Source organism: Rhipicephalus microplus, chromosome 1 (genome assembly GCF_043290135.1).
Source record: "Rhipicephalus microplus isolate Deutch F79 chromosome 1, USDA_Rmic, whole genome shotgun sequence".
In the NCBI taxonomy this organism is placed as follows: domain Eukaryota; kingdom Metazoa; phylum Arthropoda; class Arachnida; order Ixodida; family Ixodidae; genus Rhipicephalus; species Rhipicephalus microplus.
The window spans coordinates 235,640,088-235,663,215 of NC_134700.1; the positions used below are offsets into that span (position 1 = coordinate 235,640,088).

At 45.3% G+C, this 23,128-nt stretch overlaps 2 protein-coding genes across 2 annotated transcripts in view; one reads left to right on the plus strand and one right to left on the minus strand.

The window, feature by feature from the left end:
* Window positions 1-12,476, plus strand: part of LOC142769384 (apolipoprotein D-like) — a 19,315-nt gene extending 6,839 nt beyond the window's left edge. The window contains exon 5 of the mRNA XM_075872597.1: window positions 12,216-12,476. Coding sequence (XP_075728712.1) covers window positions 12,216-12,403 — 188 coding nt within the window. The 3' untranslated portion in view covers window positions 12,404-12,476. The remainder of the gene's footprint in view (window positions 1-12,215) is intronic.
* Window positions 12,477-14,184: 1,708 nt separating this feature from the next.
* Window positions 14,185-20,507, minus strand: LOC119166268 (uncharacterized). The gene is made up of 2 exons (XM_075891638.1): window positions 19,634-20,507; window positions 14,185-18,027 (listed from the first exon to the last, which is right to left on the minus strand). Exon 2 carries the CDS (start codon window positions 17,959-17,961, stop codon window positions 16,009-16,011), a length of 1,953 nt encoding a protein of 650 aa, XP_075747753.1. The 5' UTR covers window positions 17,962-18,027; window positions 19,634-20,507; the 3' UTR covers window positions 14,185-16,008.
* Window positions 20,508-23,128: the final 2,621 nt, after the last annotated feature.

The window sequence follows — 23,128 nt, forward strand, 5'->3', positions numbered from 1 at the left end:
GAGTAGCAAAGAATTGCTCGGGATTGAGTAGCCTAATAAAAGGAATGCGTAGTGTAGGTATAACATTTATTTCATTCTTTTTTCTAAGTATTGGAAATATTTGTATTTTGCCCTTGCTAACACGAAACAACTCCCTATGTCCAGAAATAAGCAAATCACCTCAAAAGCACTAAACAAGCTACGATAAACAACAGAAGCAATCTAGGAAAGGTAAAGAGGTTAACTAGACTACATCCAGTTTGCTACCCTACACTTGGGGAGAGGGGACTAAGGAAGTGAAAGAGGAAAAGAAAGGAAGCAGGAAAGACACCGCACACACAGTCCAGTGTTTCACAGGCGGTTGTTCAGTGATGCTGCCTTCAAGTACGCTTGTATACTGGTAGAACTTGCTCCCAAGATGTTTTTTTTTTTTTTGCAGTAAAGGGACGATGAACGAGTCTCAAAGAATACTAAAGAGTCTACCAATCTTGTTCATATTGTAGACGATAGCCCAACAGACGGCCAACAGTATCTGCACAGTTGCAGTTATCGCACTGGGATGAGTCAGTAAAGAAACAAGAAAATATAGAACTTCCAAAACCGCGTTTCCTTACTGATCTCTGCCAGTCGCACCACCAGGGAGCCTCACATGAACTAGAAAGCGCATCACGCTTATACAATAATTGTCCAATCTTCTGACTTTGCACAAGGCACACTTTATTATTCGTGTTTTAACTACTGAGTGGCTTAACCAAACATATATGAGATTAGAGTATATCTATAGCCAGTGTTCTCCTGCAATATCATGTATGGACAAGGACTGTGCAGAAATACGTAGCACTTGTATCGCGATACGATTCAACATACCAAACATGAAGTATTCGAGATAAAAATGCAAGACAGTACAGCAATACTTTTACCTAATACGATACTTTGAATTTCTATGACAATTCTCGTAGTACGTCGAACCTGGCCAATTATTTTCTTACATAACTTCCGTACCAAACAAGACATTTGTTCAGGGGAAGATCGAGGCGTAAGGCGATGAGAAATCGTTGACCAGGAAATGTCTTTGTGGGCAATATTACGGCAAGTTCTTTCGTCATGGCAGCAGCGTTGCCTTGGTGAAAAAAGTTCACTTGTCAAATCGTTCGCTCTCGAAACACTAACTGGTGAATGATTTCTCGATGCACTTAGTCAATTAAATGTAGTTAAGTGACAGTATTTGAAGATCTACAAAGTTTCAAACTCACTGCATGCTTTTCCACGAACAGGAGAAAGCCCGTAATTGCTTCAGATCATTTAAAATGCATGTGTGCGTGTGTACTTCCCCTTCTCTTCTTTTCTTCTCTCTTATTTCTTCCCTCTGTGCAGGGTAGAATACCGGTTATGCCAAACCAGTCAACATACCTTCCTTTCCTAACAAACTTCATTAACAAACTGCATAGCCGAACCAGCAAGCATTCAAGTCTTTCGTTCAACGTATTTGATCAGCAGCAGATAATCTGTCACCATTACGAATAATTCTATAGTGGCGCTGCGGTTATGTCAGTCCAGACATAACCTTGCAGAAAACTTGGTTTACACATGTACTCAAGTAAAATTAATGTGTGCTCAAATGAAGAAACCAAATACTTGCGCTCACCAGCTGTCACTGTGAAGCCTTCAAACCTTCGCGGAGCTGGAAATTCCAGGAATAACCCCTACAAAGAGCAGCACAAAACATGTGACGCCCCGGTTCAGACACCTTCGTCTAATGCATGATTGACCTGCTCGACGTGGCCTAGAGCGGCTTCCATTCGCCGCACGCCACATCAGATATCTTTTTCGCTTCCCTTATTCATACTTCACACTGCATCCGAATGAGATAAATAAGCGCAATGCAACTTGTGATATCGCTGAGCGAGTGGAAAGGGTGCTAGGAGGCAAGTGCTACGAATACAAGTCGACCAGTTGCCACGCGTTGCGCGATATATATTCAAAAAGTAATAAATCAAAGACACAAATAAACTAGGAAAGAGTTCTTTAAATTTCAATAAAAAAGTATTTATTTGTGAAACATTGTGAAAGACGATAAATGCGAGCGTCCACGTCAACTTCACTTTTTTCAACCAGGTGTTAGGATGCCCGGCAACCACTATTCTCGCGCACATGTTCATTGAAACCAAAACTGGCGCTTAATTTCTTAGCCCGGTTATACTACTACACAAAAGCGTATCTCTGGCAATTCGAAGCAAAATATAAAGTAATTATCTCCGATGCTTTCTCAGCGAGATGCATGGGCAAACATTTTGCGCTGAACTGGTCGACCAACTCTGGATGGTTTAGCAGGCCGGCGAAGCGACAACCATAGAAAAAACCTGCATGTTCCGACGCGGGAGACCTATAGGCCCATGTCACTATAACCTGCAGGACAATGCACACTACTATCCACATCCACATCCATGGCACATCTAGCTACTTAATTATTAGTAACAGTAAAAAAGAAGGAGAACTACAAAATGACAACAAATGAATGAACGTAAAATACATATACGCAAGCGTATTAATCAGTGTGATTAAGTACAGGAAGAGTCAACAGGCGGCTCCTTTATTTTCTCTGATAAATAAGCATGAAATATTGTGAACTTACCTGTTGAGGTGTGACAATAGAAATAGCCCGGAACGGCTTGTTGGGAGGTACACGAGAAACCGCAGCATTTGACATAACAACGTTTTTCGAATCCCAATTCCAACATCTTTGAATTGTTTTTGAATTGTTTCTAATCAGTTTTATTATTATGATGCAAACTCTATTTCGCTAGATATATTGCACTGAGGAGTAAGCAAAATATTTTGTACTGTATACTCTGTATATAGGCACGGCCACAAATTTATATTTTTGGTCTGCTAATGAAATTTGCTTTCAAAATCGCAATAGCAGAACAGTAAACTAACGTGAAATGTAAATGTTCGAACAGTTGTAAAATGATGCACACATTTAAAAGTAGCAATGAAGCAGATAGCTTATTTTGAAAGCATTTCACAAGCGCAATATTGGAGTAAACAGAACAATAAAATTACAAAAACAATACAGAGACCTCGGCTATTTGTAGGATGCAAAAGGAGAATGGCAGAGAAAGCACTAGAGTGCTTACAATGAAATTGGGATTTTAAACTCTATGAATAAATATATCAGGTGCAAAACGATGCGGAACGCCCATATATCTTCTTTTATGTAAATGTTTGTGTAGTTAGAGCTGCCAAGGGTACCAGGCTGCCTCATTGCATGTAAGTCAAACTTACATCCGCGAGAATATGCAAATTGCTCATGGGTGAAATCCACGAGGCGCCAAGCAACCCTATTTTTGCGTTCGTCATATTTCAAAACGAATCACCACGCAACTAAATAGCGGCATCAGAATTTGCACGTTTTACACCGCACAGTTTGCCGTACATGGCACAGCAAACATAACTAAAAAGAAAAAAAATGGAGACGGTGTCGGAACAAACCTTTTCTTTTTGTTTGTTTCGGTTTAGATTTGTCCAATTGCAGAAATTTTCGTCCCGTTTTTCTTACAGGACGAAAAATAAAATGCCCCGTAACGTAAGGCATATAAAGCAGCGCAGTTTCAAGCATTGCCTTTTCAACCATTCTTGGCTTGCCGTATACCAACTGCAGTGACGGAAGAGCACACAGGCGACCAGTCATGCACACGGCCTCATAACATTTAGGGCGTCACGGATGGATAAAACATCTCGGTCTGGCGATCATAAAAGTGGTTTTTGCAAACACTGCTAAGATTACAGAGACGAACACTCCTTGTATTTTTGTGGTTCTTAGAAAAAACGATTAATATCCAGCGTTATGAACTCCTTTTCTCAAAGTGCGTTTCGCGGGATGCAGGATGAACTTGTTGTGTATTTTGGAGTTCATTTCTGGGCACAACGGGCTAAGTTGACGGAGCTTTTTCTTCAATTACAATTCACACACTTACAAGCGGTTTTCATTTCTCGGTAGTCAGGGGATTAGTGACGCCATGCTGCATCCTCTATATGAGATGGATTCATTTTTCTCATTGTTTACATTAAACACACGCCTGCACACACACACACACACACACACACACACACACACACACACACAACCAACCAACCAACCAACCAACCAACCAACCACACGCACACACGCGCGCGCGCGCGCAGACACACAGAGAGAAACAGAGAAAAAGCGAGAGAGAGCGACGGACAGATATAGCGCGTGCGTGCTTTTCAAAGAAATCCTTAGTCCACAAAGCTTGCTTTGCCACAGCACGAGTCGTATTGTGGAAGAGCCAGCTTTGACAAAAAAAGCTTTGCAGTGAGTTAAGCATGCAGGATGCGTGATTACGGAGCGCGTTTCAAGTACCACAGTTGCCTGCAAAATTAATGACTGCTTGTAGATCTGCACGCAGGAATTGGGAATAGGGAGATATCAACATGCAAGGCTCAACATAATACCCAGCCTTATTAAAGGGTGAAATCGTGTTTCAAATGTCACTATTCAAATTTAACGATACTACATCTAACGTGAAGTGGGTGAGTGCATGAGTGCCTCTTTCAGAGCTAGGAGCACGGTGACCCCCGCACTCCATGTGCTGAGCAACGCTTGTTTATGGAGCATTTGAAGTGGATGGTGTCAGCATCTTGCAACGAATCGCAACGGTTTTGATCTGTATGCAAGATTTGACGTTAAAAGTAATAATTGCGCTCCTTTTATGTGGAACAGGGGTAAAACACGTTCTTTGCGCGTTCTTCAGAGGAGCGAAAAAAACTGTTCAACGAATTCCCGCCAATCAGCGCGAACTGGTACTTTCCTAATCAGTCTTTGTTTTCTAAAACATAAATTAAGATTTCTTTTCAAGCAGGCTCAATGCTTTGTGTAAAGGAAGGGAACATGACCTCAGAAGCAGCGCGTGGACTTTATGTAGAAGACGTTCACACACCGCGAAAGACAAGACTGGACAATGACTGAGTGTGCGCTCGTGTGCTGCCGAATGTGCTGTGTTTATCTCTCTTCCTTCTCTGCTCTCTATCTTTCATCTCCCCATCCCCCTTTTATGTGAAGGGTAGCAAACCGGCTGCCTATAGGCTGGTTAACCTCCCTGCCGTTCTTTTCCTCCTATTTTCCTCCCTTCCTTATGTAGAAGACCGCTGTTGTGATAAAACCAGCTTCAGCGCAGAGAAAGCCTCTCCACACTGACCAGCGTGAGGGGCACACGAGTTAACTTGCGTTAATATGAACACATCTGGGAGACACGGTTTTCGCTTTTCGCATATTTTCAGCATACATTTTCTTTGGAATTTCTGGCTGAGATACGCGCTATTGCTGTGTTCTGATATATACATTGTTGCTCACTTTCCATGACCTCGGTAGTTTCGCATCGCCATTTTTTTTCTGTGAACCGAAAACAATTGAAAAAAAAAATCGGTTTCACTTGAAATACGCTTCGGTTACGTTCTCGTTTCGCAAAAAAAATATCATTTTGTTTTAGTTTTTGGGAGTTTTTTGCTGCCGTTTTTGTTCCGTTCCGACTCACTCGAGGAGATAGGTCAGCTGAGTGTTGACGTTCACGAAGTTGATTTTGTTGAGGCAGACTCTGCCACGTAACTCTGCTCTATCAATAGCAATGCGAAGGCATCGTCTGCGACCGCTGGAGGACTCTCACAAAAAGATGGATGGATAGATGGGAAGCTTTATAGTTAAAACAATGTAACTGGTAATACTTTTATTCAAGCAGATTTCAAGCAGTATCAGCTTGAAAAGCGTACTTCAACCAACGTTTATCATTTTATACGGCGGTGTTAGGATCACAGTACTGTGTATATTAAGGGCACATGAAATATGAAGTATTATACATCAGAAATACAGACAATGACACGCGTATTAGGAGACGTATCGCGATAGAGATAGATGATACACAAAGAGTAGAAGACGCTCGCATCTTCGATGCTGCTCCGCACAGAACCAATTGAATGGCGGTAAGAACTAGTTAGCTGACATGATTACTGCTTGGAATTATTATTTATTATCACAGAAGTACCTTATGCCGGGGTCCGCCCATATTTCAGTGACGTATTTCCGTCAAGAATATGACGTTCGTATATTGGATGCTAAAGGATGAGACAGAAAGGAACGATAGGAACAAAGTTCCACCATAGGGAATCGAACCTATATGACCTCTCAGTTTGCCAAGGCAAGTGCTTGGCGCACTGCCAATTAGCTACCCAGGGTTTTTTTTTGCCAGACATTGACAAAATAAACTACAGAGCGCGTAGCGCGTCTTACCACGAACGCGCCTGATCAGCGCCTCCTCTACTTTAAAGAAATATAGGAGACGCTGTTCTGATATATCTCCCACGTTCTCTATCGCATAGTTCTCTCCGTTATAGGGGCCAGGCGAGGCTAAAGCTTGGCTAAAGCGAAGCGGTGTGGCACCACCGACTTTAAACGGTCAAGGAATGTATATAATGCGTCATGACACTTACTCGCGCCGAAGGGAATGAAGTATTCAGCAACGACGTACTTAAAGCATAGCCTCCAAGATTAGCATACCTGGAGGTCATGGTTAAAGCGTCTTGATACCAGCCGACAACAGTGGCCGCATTAGCATATATGAATCTCTCAAAACGTACTTACGGTCTACGTCTCTCACTTGGTTTTAGCCTGTGGCAGCTCATCGTCGGGATAGTTCTATATATTTCTACATGCACCAACGATGTTTCTTCGCCCCCGACTGCTTTGATAGCGATCATCATCATCATCATCATCATCATCATCTACAGCCTGACTACGTCCACTGCAGGACAAAGGCCTCTCCAATGTTCCGCCAGTTAACCCGGTACTGTGCTTGCTGCTGCCAATTTATACCCGCAAACTTCTTAATCTCATCTGCCCACCTCACCTTCTGTCTCCCCCTAACCCGCTTCCCTTCTCTGGGAATCCAGTCAGTTACCTTTAATGACCAGCGGTTATCCTGTCTACGCGCTACATGCCCGGCCCATGTCCATTTCCTCTTCTTTATTTCAACTATGATATCCTTAACCCCCGTTTGCCCCTAACCCACTCTGCTCTCTTCTTGTCTCTTAATGTTACACCTACCATTTTGCTTTCCATTGCTCGCTGCGTCGTCCTCAATTTAAGCTGAACCCTCTTTGTAAAAGAAGAAGAATGGCGATTTGGGCTAGTTGGTTTGGATTCTTTGGAAGTCTCCAGGTTTCTGCTCCGTAGCTAAGTACCGGCAAGATACAGCTGTTATATACCTTCCTCTTGAGGGATAGTGGCATTCTAGCAGTCATAATTTGAGAGTGCTTGCCGAATGTGCTCCACCCCATTCTTATTCTTCTAGTTACTTCAATCTCGTGGTTAGGCTCTGCGGTTATTACCTGCCCTAAGTAGACATAGTCTTTTACAACTTCAAGTGCACTATTACCTATCTCGAAGCGCTGCTCCTTTCCGAGGTTGTTGTACATTACTTTAGTTTTCTGCAGATTAATTTTAAGACCCACCTTTCTGCTCTTCTTGTCTAACTTCGTAATCATGAGTTGCAATTCGTCCCCTGAGTTACTAAGCAATGCAATGTCATCGGCGAAGCGCAGGTTACTAAGGTATTCTCTATTAACTCTTATCCCTAACTGTTCCCATTCCAGGCTTCTGAAAACCTCCTGCAAGCACGCGGTAAATAGCATTGGGGAGATTGTGGCCCCCTGCCTTACACCCTTCTTGATTGGTATTCTGATGCTTTCTTTATGAAGCACTATGGTAGCAGTTGATCTCCTGTAGATTTCTTCCAGAATGTTTATATATACTTCATCTACGCCCTGATTCCGCAGTGTCTGCATGATGGCTGATATTTCTACTGAATCAAACGCCTTCTCGTAATCTATGAAGGCTATGTATAGTGGTTGGTTATACTCTGAGCATTTCTCTATTACCTGATTGATAGTATGAATGTGGTCAATTTTTGAGTAGCCTGTTCGAAATCCTGCTTGTTCCTTGGGTTGATTGAATTCTAATGTTTGCTTTACCCTGTTAGCAATTACCGTCGTAAATAGCTTGTATACTACAGAGAGCAAGCTGATCGGCCTGTAATTCTTCAAGTCCTTGTCATCTCCTTTCTTATGTATTAAGATGATGTTAGCGTTCTTCCAAGACTCTGGTACCCTTCCCGTCAGGAGACACCTCGTAAACAGGGTGGCTAGTTTTTCTAACACAATCTGTCCTCCATCTTTCAGCAGATCTGATGTTACCTGATCCTCATGTCACAGAACGAGCGCTCAAAAAGGGCGCGCCGCCAAATTCTCGCGACGAAACGCCGGAGTGACGCCGCGAGGTCAACGATAAAAAAGTAAAGAAAACAAGCATCCAAGGCTCCCCGGGCGCGCGACTCTCTCCCCTCGGAAGCGTAGGTTCGCCGACGAACCTCCTCACCCCACATCGGCGGCCGAGCAAGCACTCAAAATTTCTAGATGGAAAGGGGCGTGGTGATGCCGGGTTGAGTCATCCGTCGCGGACGGCCCTCGTATCGTCTCAACCTTTCCTCCAGCCTTCGCTGCGCATCGCGCCGACGAAATGATGAGGACTTTCTGGAATCTCGCGCGGAAGGTATTTAATCGAGCAGCCGAGACGAAAGATCAGGAGAAGACGGAAGTTAGCGCCAGAGCGCGTAGGGATTCCGCCGTGTAGTCGGCGAAGGTTTTGTCAGTAGCGACAAAGCAGGAGAAGAACAAGAGGACTTCCACCTGAGGGGTGAAGGCTCGAGCTACAGGCAAAAGCGTGTGTCCACGCTATCGAGCGAACACGCGTGGCAACAGCTGCGTGTGTGAAGCCGACGTGTTTCCGGCAAAGAAGTTTGAAGCTTGGAGAGAGGCCAATTGAAGACGCGAGGTTTCCTGGAAGAGAAACTTCAGGGGCAGCGGAACGACAACAACGCTGGACTTTGAGTGAGTGATTCTCGGAAGAGTATCATCCAGACTTTTGTTCCAAGAACTTTGGACTGAATAGGTTTTTTATCTCTTTAGTCTTTAAGTGTCTTGGTTGTTCAATGCATGCGACTGCATTGTAGTGCGTATTGTTGTCTGTGTCCATTGTTTCGAGTGTGGTTGATTGTACTGTGTAGTACGTTGTTTGATTGGTGACATATTGTATGCAACTATTCTGGAGGGTGCATTCTTGTGTATTGTTTTTTATCTGCCATCATTGAGAATATAATTCTGTTTGTTTATCAACTCTCGGCTCTGACTTGTTCTTTGGGCCACAGCCGGCGTCCGCTGGTGCGCCAAAAAGGACCACTTCTAAATTGTCCACGCTTTCGTGGTGCGGTTCGGGGGGCCGATACTTCGGCCCTTGGAATTAGCCCGGCGATCGCCTCCCTAATTAACGGGACCTGTGACACCTCACCAGCAGCTTTGCCTCTTTGCATGCTCTCCAAAGCTTTTCTGACTTCTTCTATCATTACTGGTGGGGTGTATCTGGGTTACTGCTAGTTCTTATAGTATTAAGGTCGTGGTTGTCTCGGCTACTGTACAGATCTCTGTAAAACTCCTCCGCTATTTTAACTATCCTATCCATATTGGTAGTTATTTTGCCTTCTTTGTCCCTTAGTGCATACATTCGACTTTTGCCTATCCCAAGTTTCCTCTTCACTGCTTTGACGCTTCCTCCGTTTTTCAGAGCATGTTCAATTCTCTCCATGTTATACCTTCTTACATCGCATACTTTGCGTCTACTAATCAACTTCGAAAGCTCTGTCAGTTCTATTTTGTCTGTTGTACTTGAGACTTTCATGATTTGACGCTTCTTAATGAGATTCTTCGTTTTCTGGGAAAGCTTGCCAGTGTCCTGTCTAACTACCCTGCCTACAACTTGCACTGCACACTCCGTAATGATACTCGTCAGATTGTCATTCATTGTATCTACGCTAAGGTTGGTTTCCTCACTAAGAGCCGAGTATCTGTTCTGCAGCGACACTCTGAATTCCTGTACTTTCCCTCTCAGTGCTAGCTCATTGATTGGCTTCTTGCGTATCAGTTTCTGTCGTTCCTTCTTCAAGTCTAGGCGATTTCGAGACCGTACCATTCTATGGTCACTGCATCGTACCTTGCCAACCACTTCCACATCCTGCACGATTCCTGGGTGTGCAGTCATTATAAAGTCTATTTCGTTCTTATTTTCGCCATTAGGGCTCCTCCATGTCCACTTGCGGTTTCCTCGTTTTCGGTAGAAGGTATTCAAAATCCGCAAATTATTGCGTTCTGCGAATTCTACTAGTAGCTCTCTCCTCTGGCGTTTCTAGTGCCGATGACATAATCTCCTACTGCCTGGTCTCCAGCCTGCTTCTTCCCTACGTTTGCATTAAAGTCGCCCATCACTATAGTATACTGTGTTTTTACCTTACTCATTGCCGATTCCACGTGTTCATAGAAGCTTTCAACTGAAGCGTCATCATGGCTGGATGTAGGCGCGTAAGACTGTACTACCTGCATCTTGTATCTTTTATTCAGTTTAATTGCAATACCTACCACCTTTTCATTATAGCTATAGTATTCCTCTATGTTGCCAGCTATGTTTCTGGCCCCGCCGCGGTGGTCTAGTGGCTAAGGTACTCGGCGGCTGACCCGCAGGGCGCGGGTTCGAATCCCGTCTGCGGCGGCTGCATTTCCGATGGAGGCGGAAATGTTGTAGGCCCGTGTGCTCAGACTTGGGTGCACGTTAAAGAACCCCAGGTGGTCGAAATTTCCGAAGCCCTCCACTACGGCGTCTCTCATAATCATATAGTGGTTTTGGGACGTTAAACCCCACATATCTATCAATCAATCAGCTATGTTTCTGTGAATTAGGAACCCCACTCCCAGTTGTCTTCTGTCTGCCAAGCCCCGATAGCAAAGGACGTGCCCATTCTGTAGCACAGTATAGGCCTCACCTGTCCTCCTAACCTCACTGAGCCCTATTATATCCCATTTAACACCCTCTAGCTCCTCGAATAGTACAGCTAGACTTCCCTCACTAGATAACGTTCTAGCGTTAAACGTTGCCAAGTTCAGGTTCCAATGGCGGCCTGTCCGGATCCAGAGATTCTTAGCACCCTCTGCTGCGTTGCAGATCTGACCGCCGCCGTGGTCAGTTGCTTCGCAGCTGCTGGGGACTGAGGGCCGTGAGTTATTTGACGTATGCATGTGGGAGGTAGTGGCCAGATGCTGCACCAGGGTGGCCAGTCCTTCTCTGGTGAGGGAGTGCGTTCCCGGCGGTGTTTACCGGTGAGGCCGCACCCCAGGCCTCTTAGTGCAGTTCCATCAACACGCGGATTTTTTTTAAATCCGGTTGGGAACTGCGCGGCACCGGGATTTGAACCACGGACCTCTTGCATGCGAGGCGGATGCTCTAACCACTACGCCATCGCCGCACCCGATAGCACTGACCAAAATAATAAACCCACTGTAATAATCGCTGCGAAAGGCAACGATGTGACTGGTGAATACCGTGCCTTGGTGGAGCGAGACCGAGGCCAGCGGGACGTGGAACGCCTGCGTGCGTTCACAGCTCAATCCGCGAACTTTTGCTTCCCGTGTTGCTGAAGTGCAGTGTGGTAATGTATGCTTATAAGCACAGGCATAGGTTACAATATCACTTGAGAAAAAGAGAAACACATGCCTTTAAGAAGTGCACATCGAGTACAAGTGCTTATTACGTGCATGTTGATATGAGTGTTGTTATGTACGTGTGTTATGCACGATACGCTGTGTCCTGGTTGACAGCTTCAGATACCAGAGCGCTTAAATCATGAGGGGCGTTAGTTGTTGCGATAGAGAAGTGCCACGATGCGTCAACGTGGGTGCTAAAGCTGCCAAACGGCAATATGCATTATACAAGCTCTAACATGCTACTTCAGAGTAGCCATGCTACTTTTGTGAATATACTTTTCACTTTCGCGTTACACAGATTCCTATCACAAAGAGATCAGCTATACACTTTATTTATTTATTTATTTATTTATTTATTTATTTATTTAACTGTCCACATTCGGAAGTTGCCAATCGGTCTTTTATACTGTTCGTGTCTCTAGCGAATTCTACAACCTCCATACGCGTGGCCAAAACCGTCACTTGGGATAGACGACATGCCTCTCTACTTTTGGTGACATGCAGCGCTACGTGAACGCGTTTATGTTGCGGCGACTGCTATAGCGAAAGCAATTACAAACATGTACAACTTCTTTCAGAGTGGGCCTGGATCCAGACGCGACGACCACGATTGCGCCGTGTCACACTGAGAGTGCTAGGACACCTCTTAGAGGCCTACGGCTTCTCACCCGAGCAACTCATACTCCAGAACTCGGCATCCTGTGCCCGCCTGGTGCGAAGAAAGCCGTCAAACTCTTCGCGACCAGCCAGCGTTCTCTTGTTTTAGTAGCGACACTCAATGTCACCATGATGTAATGCAGAAGCGTTGACTCTTGGACAAGTTGGCGCATCCTCCGGTCCAGACCGTTTCTTCCTGTACTGTGCTTTGTTTCGCTCAGCGATTGCACAATCATAATGACGTCTTTTAAGGATGACCAGAAATGGACACGCACAGCCATTGCAAAATTAGTGCTCTCAATTCCTAAAACACGTACACTTGAAACAATGTCATATGCAGTAAGAACTTGACATAATACAGCTCTATAACTGCAAATTCTAAAAGTGGAAGACTTTTCACTTTTAGCTGACAAAACACTCAAACTTTCGTGCCCACAGCAAAATAGCCCCCCTCCGTCCCACCCTACCGTTTATTTTTCTCCTGATCATTATAGGCACCACGAGTTTGAAGACAACTCTGCGGCACCATAGAGTGTGTGCTTCATGTCGGCGCTGTCGGGGTCACCAATGTCATAAACAAATAAATGTTCTTGACACCCTCACATATACTTTCACATTTATTTATTGACCCTCTTCAGTATTCCATTTATAAGTTCTAACACACAATGCAAAGTAATGACAATATAGTACATTTTTGGGTGACCATTCTCATTGAACTGTGCTGTTGAATGAACTTTATTTGTCCAACGGTTGTTGCTGTGCCCCGGAAATAGGCTGCCAAGGGCACATCGTTCGAGTAACATCTTCCGAGGTCCTCGGCGATGGCCCTGTTGAGAAAAGAACGAGCCGCCGTGCTGCCTTTGAAGATCACAAAGGTCCCTGGTTTCTTCCCGGGTTTCGGCACCAAAATGTTGAGAAAAGGACGAGCCACCGTGCCCATGGCGAAGCCCACCCATCCACCTCTTTATTAATCCGAACCCTGGTGCTTTTTTCATGATGATAGTGACACTCTTTCTCGTTCACACAATATTTAACAGGCATTGTGTTGTCATCACTATTACAATACTTGTTTATTTCGTTCGTCGTGTGCAGAAAACCTGGCAGATGACTAGAAAATGTGTTCCTTCGTAAAAAAAAACGATTATAAATATTAATTCGAGAGGTCTTTCACCTCAAACCTCGATACGACTCACGGACAACATAGTGTGGGGGCCCGGAAATTTTGACCAGCTGGAGTTTTTTTAACGTGCTCCAAAATCGGAAGTACACTGACCTTTCGCTGCATCGAAATGCAACCACCGTAATTATGATTCACTACCGTGAACCAGAAATTGTTAATGACGGGCTCTTTCCATCGTAAATAAATATTGAGTCACAACTGGCCCATATTTTCGCATATAAACTAGTTTGCAAAAAGACATTTACGTATTACGTTTTTCGAATGCTATGAAGCAGGTGTGCATCCGATCTAGAATGTTTATATAGTAGTGTACAGTTAACAAAAAAAAATGTTGTTATACGTAAATATATTAGTGAATGTGATACTCGTGCTCATTTCTAAAGCAGTTCAGTTATGTTAAATTTGTTTATACGTTAAAGGTACCGGCGAAATACGGCTGCGAAAAATCAATGATGAACTCTGCCATTCTAGTTGCTGATAACATTTAAAAACGAGGAGCCTTGTGAATTCAGTCCACGGGTCCGAATTCGCAAGGATTCAGTTTGTACGCAAATGTGCTCTTCTGCAAAAGTCGCGGGCTGATCGTGACGGTGAATTCGCAGCTAAAGAGCCAGCTGGTCTGTAACAGTCACCTTTTCTATTACGAAGGACAAGCTTATTGCGGGCAGAAAATGATCACAATTCTTTTTTTTCATTACACAGAAACCTCATTCGCCCATATTCATAAACTTTATTTATAAAAAAAAACCATGCTGTAAGAGCTGCAGACCACAACGTACAGTTTGCCACACATCTAATGCAGCCAATAGGTTTGAACAAAAAACGTACCTCTAGACATAAACTGTGCACTGACGACCCCGTACGAACATAGCATCCACAAACACACACACAGAAGGGCCCGACTCGACACAGCAGTCGCCCGCACAATGGATTTTGAATTAACTACAATAAAAACTACACAAAAAACATCTTTTCGAGCGTACGCGTACAATGACTACGTTAAGAGTTTTGACTAGATACGCACACATAATCGAGGAGGCAGATGCACGACAGTAAGGATATTCTCGGTAGAAGCGTCCCGTCAACCAGCTGAGAACGTAAAGAGGAATTAGTGCGCAATGCTTACTTTGACGTAGACCAAGAGCAGTTGCAAAAGCTTCTTGAACTAGCGGCGGAGAACTGAATAAATTCATAGATTACTTCAAAGCGGGCGCTCAAACAAATTGTCTTGGGCTTGAGCTGTCTTAAGGACAGACGCCAGGCAACCTTGACCTTACTCAATACCAGCAGAATTCGTTGGATAACGACAAACAGTACCTCCGAACGAACAGCTTCATTGTTCACGAATCGCCACAAACTCTAAAGCTTTCTATGTAGATATCATTTATAGCAGCAGTTCTCTACTTGATGAGACTATTTGCACGCAGAAATAGACATGAAATGTATGATGATGAACCCAGTGGAACAAGAGTAGCATCATCTGGAGAGGGGCAACGGCTGCAGCGAACACAACGGTGCCATTTGTACGTGCCCTAACATTGCAGCAAATACAAGAGATCAAACATGGGCTTGACTCAAACGATGAAGCAAACATATTCATTTTCTATTTCACCATATGAAAAGCCATATAATATGAAATCGACACAGCACTGCAGGGTACACATAAGTAAAGTGTGTGAAATAGAAAATCAGAAGACAGTTTCTATTAGAACAAATATTCATATCTTTAACAGACTATATTCACAGGAGACGACAATTGATTCGTGCGAGGCTATAATAACTTGAAAACGGGAGGAATTTACTGACATCTCAGGACGTACGCGTATTTCGCGCAAAGCGTGAATACGGGAAAGATGGTCTTACGTGTGGTACAGGGTGAAGTACAATAGACGTCATCTGATTCGAAGTCTGTTTCAGCAGACTGCTTGGCGACTTTATTTACATCTGTGGCACATGCTTCGTACAAGCGTCGAAGATGTCATGTCATGCTGGAAGCATGAATAAAATACAACAATACACCATAGTATATACAAGCTACTTGAGGTAGAATTGCGGGAAATGTCAAAAGCGTTCACCGCTAGACGGTGTGATTTCATGAGCGTGACATGGAAGTGTAAGCATCGCACACACCATACATATCACGACCAATTTGCGACCGTTTCAGCTAGGGCATGCAAACGGCGGTGTTACCGCTCGTTTCACACACCATATTTTCGTTGTGTTGCAACCAAGAGCGGCGTGAAACGAAGCAGCGCTCCACTTACTTATCTTTTTTCTAATGTATGTGACTTACCGTGATGGTTTCTTTAGAATAAAAACAAGGAGTGACCATCGGGCTATATGCCGTCTGCCAAGTATTTTCTAACACCAGGACGGCTGACGCTAAATTTCGCCGATATGGTATAGACAACTCATGTAACAGAACAACGAGCACGTGTATCATGTACAGCATTAAAACTCTGGCGCACATGCTTTGACAAGATGTCCCACGCAGCGCATCCCACCTTCACCTAGCCCCGGATGCTCTCGTAGGATCAAGCGGAGGCCACGTCATCCGACGTCCGGCGGTCGTGACTACTTCCATGAATGGTAGGTATGTGGACGCCCAAGGTGACATCTGTCGTCGCCGTCGTCGAGGATCGCGATCGAGAATACGTCAACAGTCCGCTTACCAGAGACGAAGAGGAAGACACCATTTGGGAGACGTGCCTGTGATCTCTGAAGCCGAAGAACAGGAAAACACCTTGCAGCCCGATGAAGACGATGCTGACGCAGTCCATGAGGAGCGAGTTGACGAGCCCGCTGACGAGGCCTAGAAGCCAGGAGACGCCCATGATGGATGCCAGCTTCACGAAGAGCAAGATCCTCGAAGGTTTTTCGTTCGCCTTGAAGTCGAACTTCTGAGACTGCGACTCTGTCTTTCGAATGGTGAAGACTGTGTGCAGGTAAAATCCGATGTCGACGAACAGGAGCCCTAACATGGGGGCCAGAAAAAATGCGATGTGACTCCACTTCTTATTTATAAAACAGCGAGACATGCCGTATGAAGGTGACAGTGGCGAGTCACCCTTTGTCCAGTTTAATACGGAAGCCACGCCAACAACTACTAGAGGCGAACCCCATCCAGCGAAGGCGTACCGGACGAGGCTTTTCCAGCTGCCCTTGGGTCGTCGGACGAGAATCAGTGTCTTCCATATGTCGTAAGACAACACGGTAGTCCAGAAGGCCGTCGACAGGAAGCCAAAGTGTACGACCACGGAGGATGCTACGCACACATCGCGGCCGAAGTTCGTTACGTTAAAGACGAGGAAGAACAGTTGAGTAAAAAATAACGTCATGGATAAGCACAGGGTACAGCGAGACGAGAACGTACGGTATTCCTTAGACATGAGGTAAACGACTAGTTTGAGAACCAGGCATATCAGTGAGACCGAAATGCAGACGATGGTCAAGTAGCCGCGAATCAAGATGGCCGTGTTCGGATTAGACGTCGAGGCGTTCGCGTACCGGTACGTCACCTGTTGGATGTAGCACACTCCGTTGTATGACGAGAAGCAGGTGCTATTTCTGTCGACCGTTCGGAATATAGAGGAAAGGTCGAGATCCGGGAGGCTGATGCTAACCTTCACTTCTACGCGCAGTGTCGTCGTTGTCTTCTCGGGGGGTAGGCATGACGTCGCTGTCAGGTTGGCTCCGTGGCAGCGAGCGCAGTACGCGTTTTTGTAGTACGTTGAGCCGGACGCTTCTTCGATAACGGGCGCGTAAAAGGCCCAACAGGAGCGCGTCACGGTAGAATTCGTTTCCACAGGACAGTCTCCAATAAGAGGGAGTTGGCTGCACTGGCGCATGTATCTGTCGAAGTTTGCCGATATGAACGCAGGAGGTCGCAGCTTATGCTCTCTCCTGCTCCCTACGACTGCCACTTCCCAGAAAACGACTTCATCCAGGTCGTAGTTGCAGAACGCGCAGAAGGCGTTGCGGTGCGTCACCCTTGATCGCAGGCTCGTTACCGGAATCCTGAAGAACATGTCACCGGGATTGAAATCCGCATCTTCGCAGCGTTCGCGAACGTCGTCTTGCACGGGCCACAAATTGTTGCACCGCGAAACCAGAAAAACGTTCTTTGTCACGTTGCCTTCAAGGTCTAAGCTGGTACAGGCCCACCTCGAGGTGTTCAGAGAAGCCAGGTCTACGTCCACCGATTTGTTCTCACAATTCCAGCAACAGTCGCCGAACTCCTCGCAGTCCTCGCGGCACGAGCACGTAATGTAAGTCCAGTTGTAGCAAGAAAGAGTTCCGTCCTCGCAGCAGTCGACATCTGCAGCTGGACAATTAGTGATTGACTCGAACTGGTCGCGCCCGAGATCGCTAAATGCCGGATGGTCTTCCGGTCTTGCGGGTCTTTTAAACGTTCCATCGCACTCCTGTTGTTGGGACACGGCAGTGTTAGAAAGCAGTAGTATGAGGAAGTGCAGAAAGAAAAGCATGGCCGGACCATCTGACGGTCTCTTGTAAAGCTTGTTCGACTAATTCTTCCGAGGGCGATCTTCTCTCTGCAACGAATCAAAGCGATATATATGAACTAAACAAGCAAGGCCGGGACATGCCTGAGCTGGTACGGAAACGCTGCATGCAAACTTCGAAGCCATATACTCATTTCTAATCAATTGGGCGTGTTGGTATACGTCCATGACGGTGCAGCGCTAGAAAGAACGTATATTTTTGAAGAACGCTCGACAAGATGCCCTCTCCTATGCTCTTCAAAAATGTCCGCTCTTCCTCGCGCTTCACCATCATTCAGTCACTTCTGTATGGACAATAAATTTTCGAAGACGAAATCCTCTTATACCTAAAAGCAAAATCATAGCGCAAAAATATGCTCTCACTTCGCGATATTCGTAGGTGCAAATTAGAATTTATTGCAATACTGTCTCGAAATAAGTGAATATGAGTGCTTTCTTGCTTACATCAAATGTTGGAGAAGTTATAAGTGCAAAATACAATTATAGCTGGGTCCAACTACACCTAATTTTACGAAGTTTCATATCTAACAAAGAAATTTCCTTTCTCCGGCGAACACTCATGGGGTTCCGTGTTGCTATCAACACGAATAAACGAAAAAATTTGGCCACCAGACCCTATTTAACAAAGTTCCACCAGTATCAGGTAGCAGAGTGAGAAAGCGGTGATTTCGTTTTCATTCTGACAGAGGCGGGTTTTGTTCGAGCATGTGCTCTCACGCTATCGCAATTGTGCTGAAACATATACGTGTCATATAGTTGCAGCGCCAGCTTTGATTTGTTGAGGCAGCACACCACACTAATGGCACGGACCAGAGGACTCGGCGGCCCCTAGTGTTCTTACGTACCGAATGATGCTACAGGCGGGAGGGTTGCTTTGATTATTTCATAGTCTGTGCGGCGTATATCACTCATTACCACCTCCTATATTTCTCTATCGGCCTGCTGACATAGTCAGTGCATTTTTTCTCCGCGTAATCGCATGTCAGTCGGCAGTCATAACTCCAAGTGCCGTCTACCTGGCCGGCATCGCGCGGACATTGTGTCTCTTATGTCTGGGCCATCTTGACAAGGAGGTGAGACGCGCAGGGCGTGGTGCGCCTGGGTGCCATGCACTATGCTACAATTAGAGATTTTGAAGGACCAGATAATCTCATTCTCGATTTTACATTATTCCAAGTTTAATGGTATATTTAGAGCATGCCAATCAATTCAATAAATCTATAGTTACAACTGTACTGAAAAAATAGGGTTCAGATACATTTACGTATTAGTGAACGTTCTCTTTTAGAGTGCCTCAATATAATCACGTACAGGAAGAAATTTCTCTTTCCTATAATCTTCAACGGTTCGATTTTCTCCTCCACAAAAATTTTCTCATAATGACTCAATTTCTCTCCTAGGAAATTCGGCTCAAAGAATAAAATTAGGTGGAGACACCACGGCTCATGTTTCACTTGCGATGGCCAGAAAATGTATTCACGGCTCGGAAACTAAGACAACAGCATGAACACATGCAGTTCAACTTGCCAAGAACAAAACAGCTGTAAGATTTTATACTACGAGCAATGCATGCTGAGGAGTTGCATATGACTCGCTATCGTAATTCACGAGTGAACACCGAACAAGGAGCACTCACCTGTGCAAGCAACGTGCAAAGTTCCGGGTCGCAGTGAAGTGTGCTGCGGAGAACCGGCACTGCAGCGGCGTGCGGGCACCCTCTAGTTGAGTGTGTCATGGCGAGTAGTAGAGCATCCTCACGGCGCGTCACCCAACTCGCGAGTGGCGCAGAAAGGTGCATACACTTAGCCACGGCGGCTGCAACTGTAGTGCCAGAAACGCACGTGAACGTCGGCTTTTGTATGGTCGCTTTTGCATTATGCATCGAAAGACATCACCGGGGGCCCGACACAAACGCCTTTAGCCCTTTCCATCGGCGCTGTTCGCGCGGAAGCACATTCGGCTGATTAACGCATTCATACTGCATTCTCGCGTTGCAGTTAGACAAGAGGCGAGACAACAGCTCTGACAGGAGATCACTCAAAACGCTCCTTCTGCGTGTTTTCGGCACTTAGAAGCGATTAGCCACACCTACAGGGGCCGTATATAGTTCTTCTGCGACTCACTTATGTTCGATCGATAGCCGTGACACGATTCCTTGGCAACTGAAGAGCTACGCAGTCAATGTCAGACGCCCCTACTAACATGAAAGGTAAGCAAACAAACTCTAAGCGCGGCCTTGGCATAAAGCGAGAAAACAGGTGGAAAAAAACGGAAGCACTTCGTTGAGTGAATGTTGTACCGTCATGGCTCATAACATTTGTGAGGTATGTGAGTGGACACTGGCTGTCAAAAGTAGCTGACGCCTCACATTGATGGACCAGTTGCCTATTTTATGTGACAGAAGCGAACACGCGCGGCCATTTGCTCACGCTCTGCCACCACTCATTTATGTGCCTGCATGTCTGCGTTCATTTTGTCGTTCATTTCTTTCTTGTGTCTGTGTATATACTGTACCCATCATCCGGCCTCCAGCATCAAACAGAACCTTCCAGTTACTGGTTATCCTTGTGTCCCTCCTTCACCGTCAGTTAGTCTGAACATGCTGCGGACGCACACCATTAAGTTATTGGATGTAACCAGGTATATTAACTTTGTCAAACAACTCGACAGACACCTACATAGAGGCGTACTCTATGGCTTTCTCATCAATGAATTTACTAACTCGTTGGATGCAGAGTCCCATTGGAATAACACCAGACGAAGTGGTGAAATACGTAAAAAAAAAGATGCAGCTGGTGGGTCACACTACATGTGTGCTTGTGCATAAAACGTAGTCGGAGGCGCCATGAAGTACCAGACAGAAATATACCTGTTGCAGGGCGACTTTTTTCTTGGGTGACTTGGTCATAAGTTCTTGAAAAAAGTAAAATGTTTAATACACCTGTTTGAGTCAACTTCCTCTTTTTCGAATACAATGAGCCCGCAGTTAATAGCCCGCATTATGGAAAACGTCTTGCATTTGAAATGTTCGTAGGAACGCAGCCTTACACTGTGATATGAGCCGGTTAATCTTAAATAACACTTACGAAGGAAAACATTCGCGAATACTGACCCAGACACGTAATATAATGTGCGGATCATCATTCGAATCGCTGATGGATGTCTAAATAGCTATCGCAAAACAAACGTCCAGTCCCCATAAATTTTGTTCGAGTGCGTGGGACTGGGATATGCCTCTAGCTGCAAGAGTCTGTGTGGCAATGCCACAGTTGCTGGAAAAATTCTTCAAAGCTCACTGTACACAAACAAGGAACGTGCCAATCTTTACCTTCTCCTGGACCATAAGAGGCAGCTGCTCCATAAACTGCCGGCATAGAGTGCCCAAGGAAGCGCATCAACCATTTAACATCATTCCTTTTTAGTTGTCCATGTCCAAACTAGATACTGCTCATGTTTCGCTGCCTGTGCGTGAGTGGACAACAAACTTTTTAGGGACGCACCACTTCGATCTTGCGTATAGAAACGTAAAAAGCATCTAGGATTGAGCTGGGCGCCCCTTTACGCACGCAAAATATGCCATCACCCTTATTTTATCTTTTCACCCTTTCGTTGCGAGAACTTTTCGGAGGCTTCCTAGGAAGCAAGCCGACGTTGCCCACTGTTCAGCTCATTCATACGATTGCTGGATGCCAGTATCAACAAGCAAAAGAGGCAGCCAATTCTATACGTCTGCCTTCGTGGCCGCTCCGTGGAAGTGGGTTTGTAAAGACTGCCATGCGAGCTTTTCGAGGAGGCGCACGCGCGGGAGGCTTCGCAACCCTAGCACTGCGCGGCTAAAGAGTGCAAGTATTCGTATTCACTCGTTAAACCTACCCTCAAGATTCTTCGTGTTCTCTCCTTTCACCCCCGCAGTTGCTTGCGGCGTTTCATCTGGTTGAACTGAGCACCGGCAAAGATGACAACGGCTAAAAATGGGCGTATTTTTGAAGGCTAGTCGACTGATCATTACATAATATGGCAGCGCATCCGTCTCTTGTTCGTGTTCTTCGTTTCACCCGGTGTGTGCTGCATGCCATACACCAATGAGAACGGCTAGTCTTTACAACAGGCTGGCAAGCAAGGAAAGACTGCTCGTCATATCAAGAACATCGCACTGATATTTGCCGCTTCGCATGCGTAGTCATTGAAAACCTAATGAAGCTTTGTAGCGCAATATCTCAGAGCACATAGGTATGGTGTAGTAGGACATAGTATGGTATGATGTGGTAGGGTATGGTATGGTACGCAATGAATCTTTGCAGCGCAACGTCTCGGAACACACAGGTATGATATGGTATGGTATGGTATCGTATAATGTGATATGGTATGGTATGAAAAAAAGTTTATTTGGGTCCATTGAGGCATGAACTAGCACGTAGCGGGCCGCTCCCACGCCGGTACAAATAGGCCTATAGCCTCACCGCCACGTAGTGGGCCGGTTGGACCCATAGATGCGTCCTTGAATCCGTACTGCGTAACGCAGCATCGCACTTGGACGATGTAACGTCTTCAAACCGCAACGCAGGGAACCGTCAGAGCATATGATCTAAGCTAACAAACTCTGAGTAAAACACGTATGTGTTTGACTTCTGAATTTCTGGACAAATCTTGGGCTAGAGTACGGGACTGGGATATACCCCAACCTGCAAGAGCCTGAGCGCCAATGCCACTGGTGCTAGAAAAATTCTTCAGAGCTCAGCTGTGTACGAACGGTGAACACGCCCACCTCCACCTTTTTAGTGCAAGCAAGACCGCTTACTACAGTCACTAAAAAGTTCATTATTCAATCGTTATTAACTGCACGGCTGGCAGCGTTACTTGTTGACTCAATATGTGTCCCCAAATGCATAACCTAAATGTAAAGGTGCTTTGCAAGTTAGAGCCAGTACTGAATTGCAACGAAAACATAGAGCTCACGTTTGAACACCCGGTATATAACAAGACCTTGCGCAGCTCCGCGAGCCTTTACCTACTCAAAAAAAATTATTTTTATCATGAATTACTTGGCCCATAACTATGGTGACGGAGTTCTCTCGTGAGTCTCGGCCTTTAAACCTCGTGTATTCAAAACTAATCCCTGTATTCAGAAATG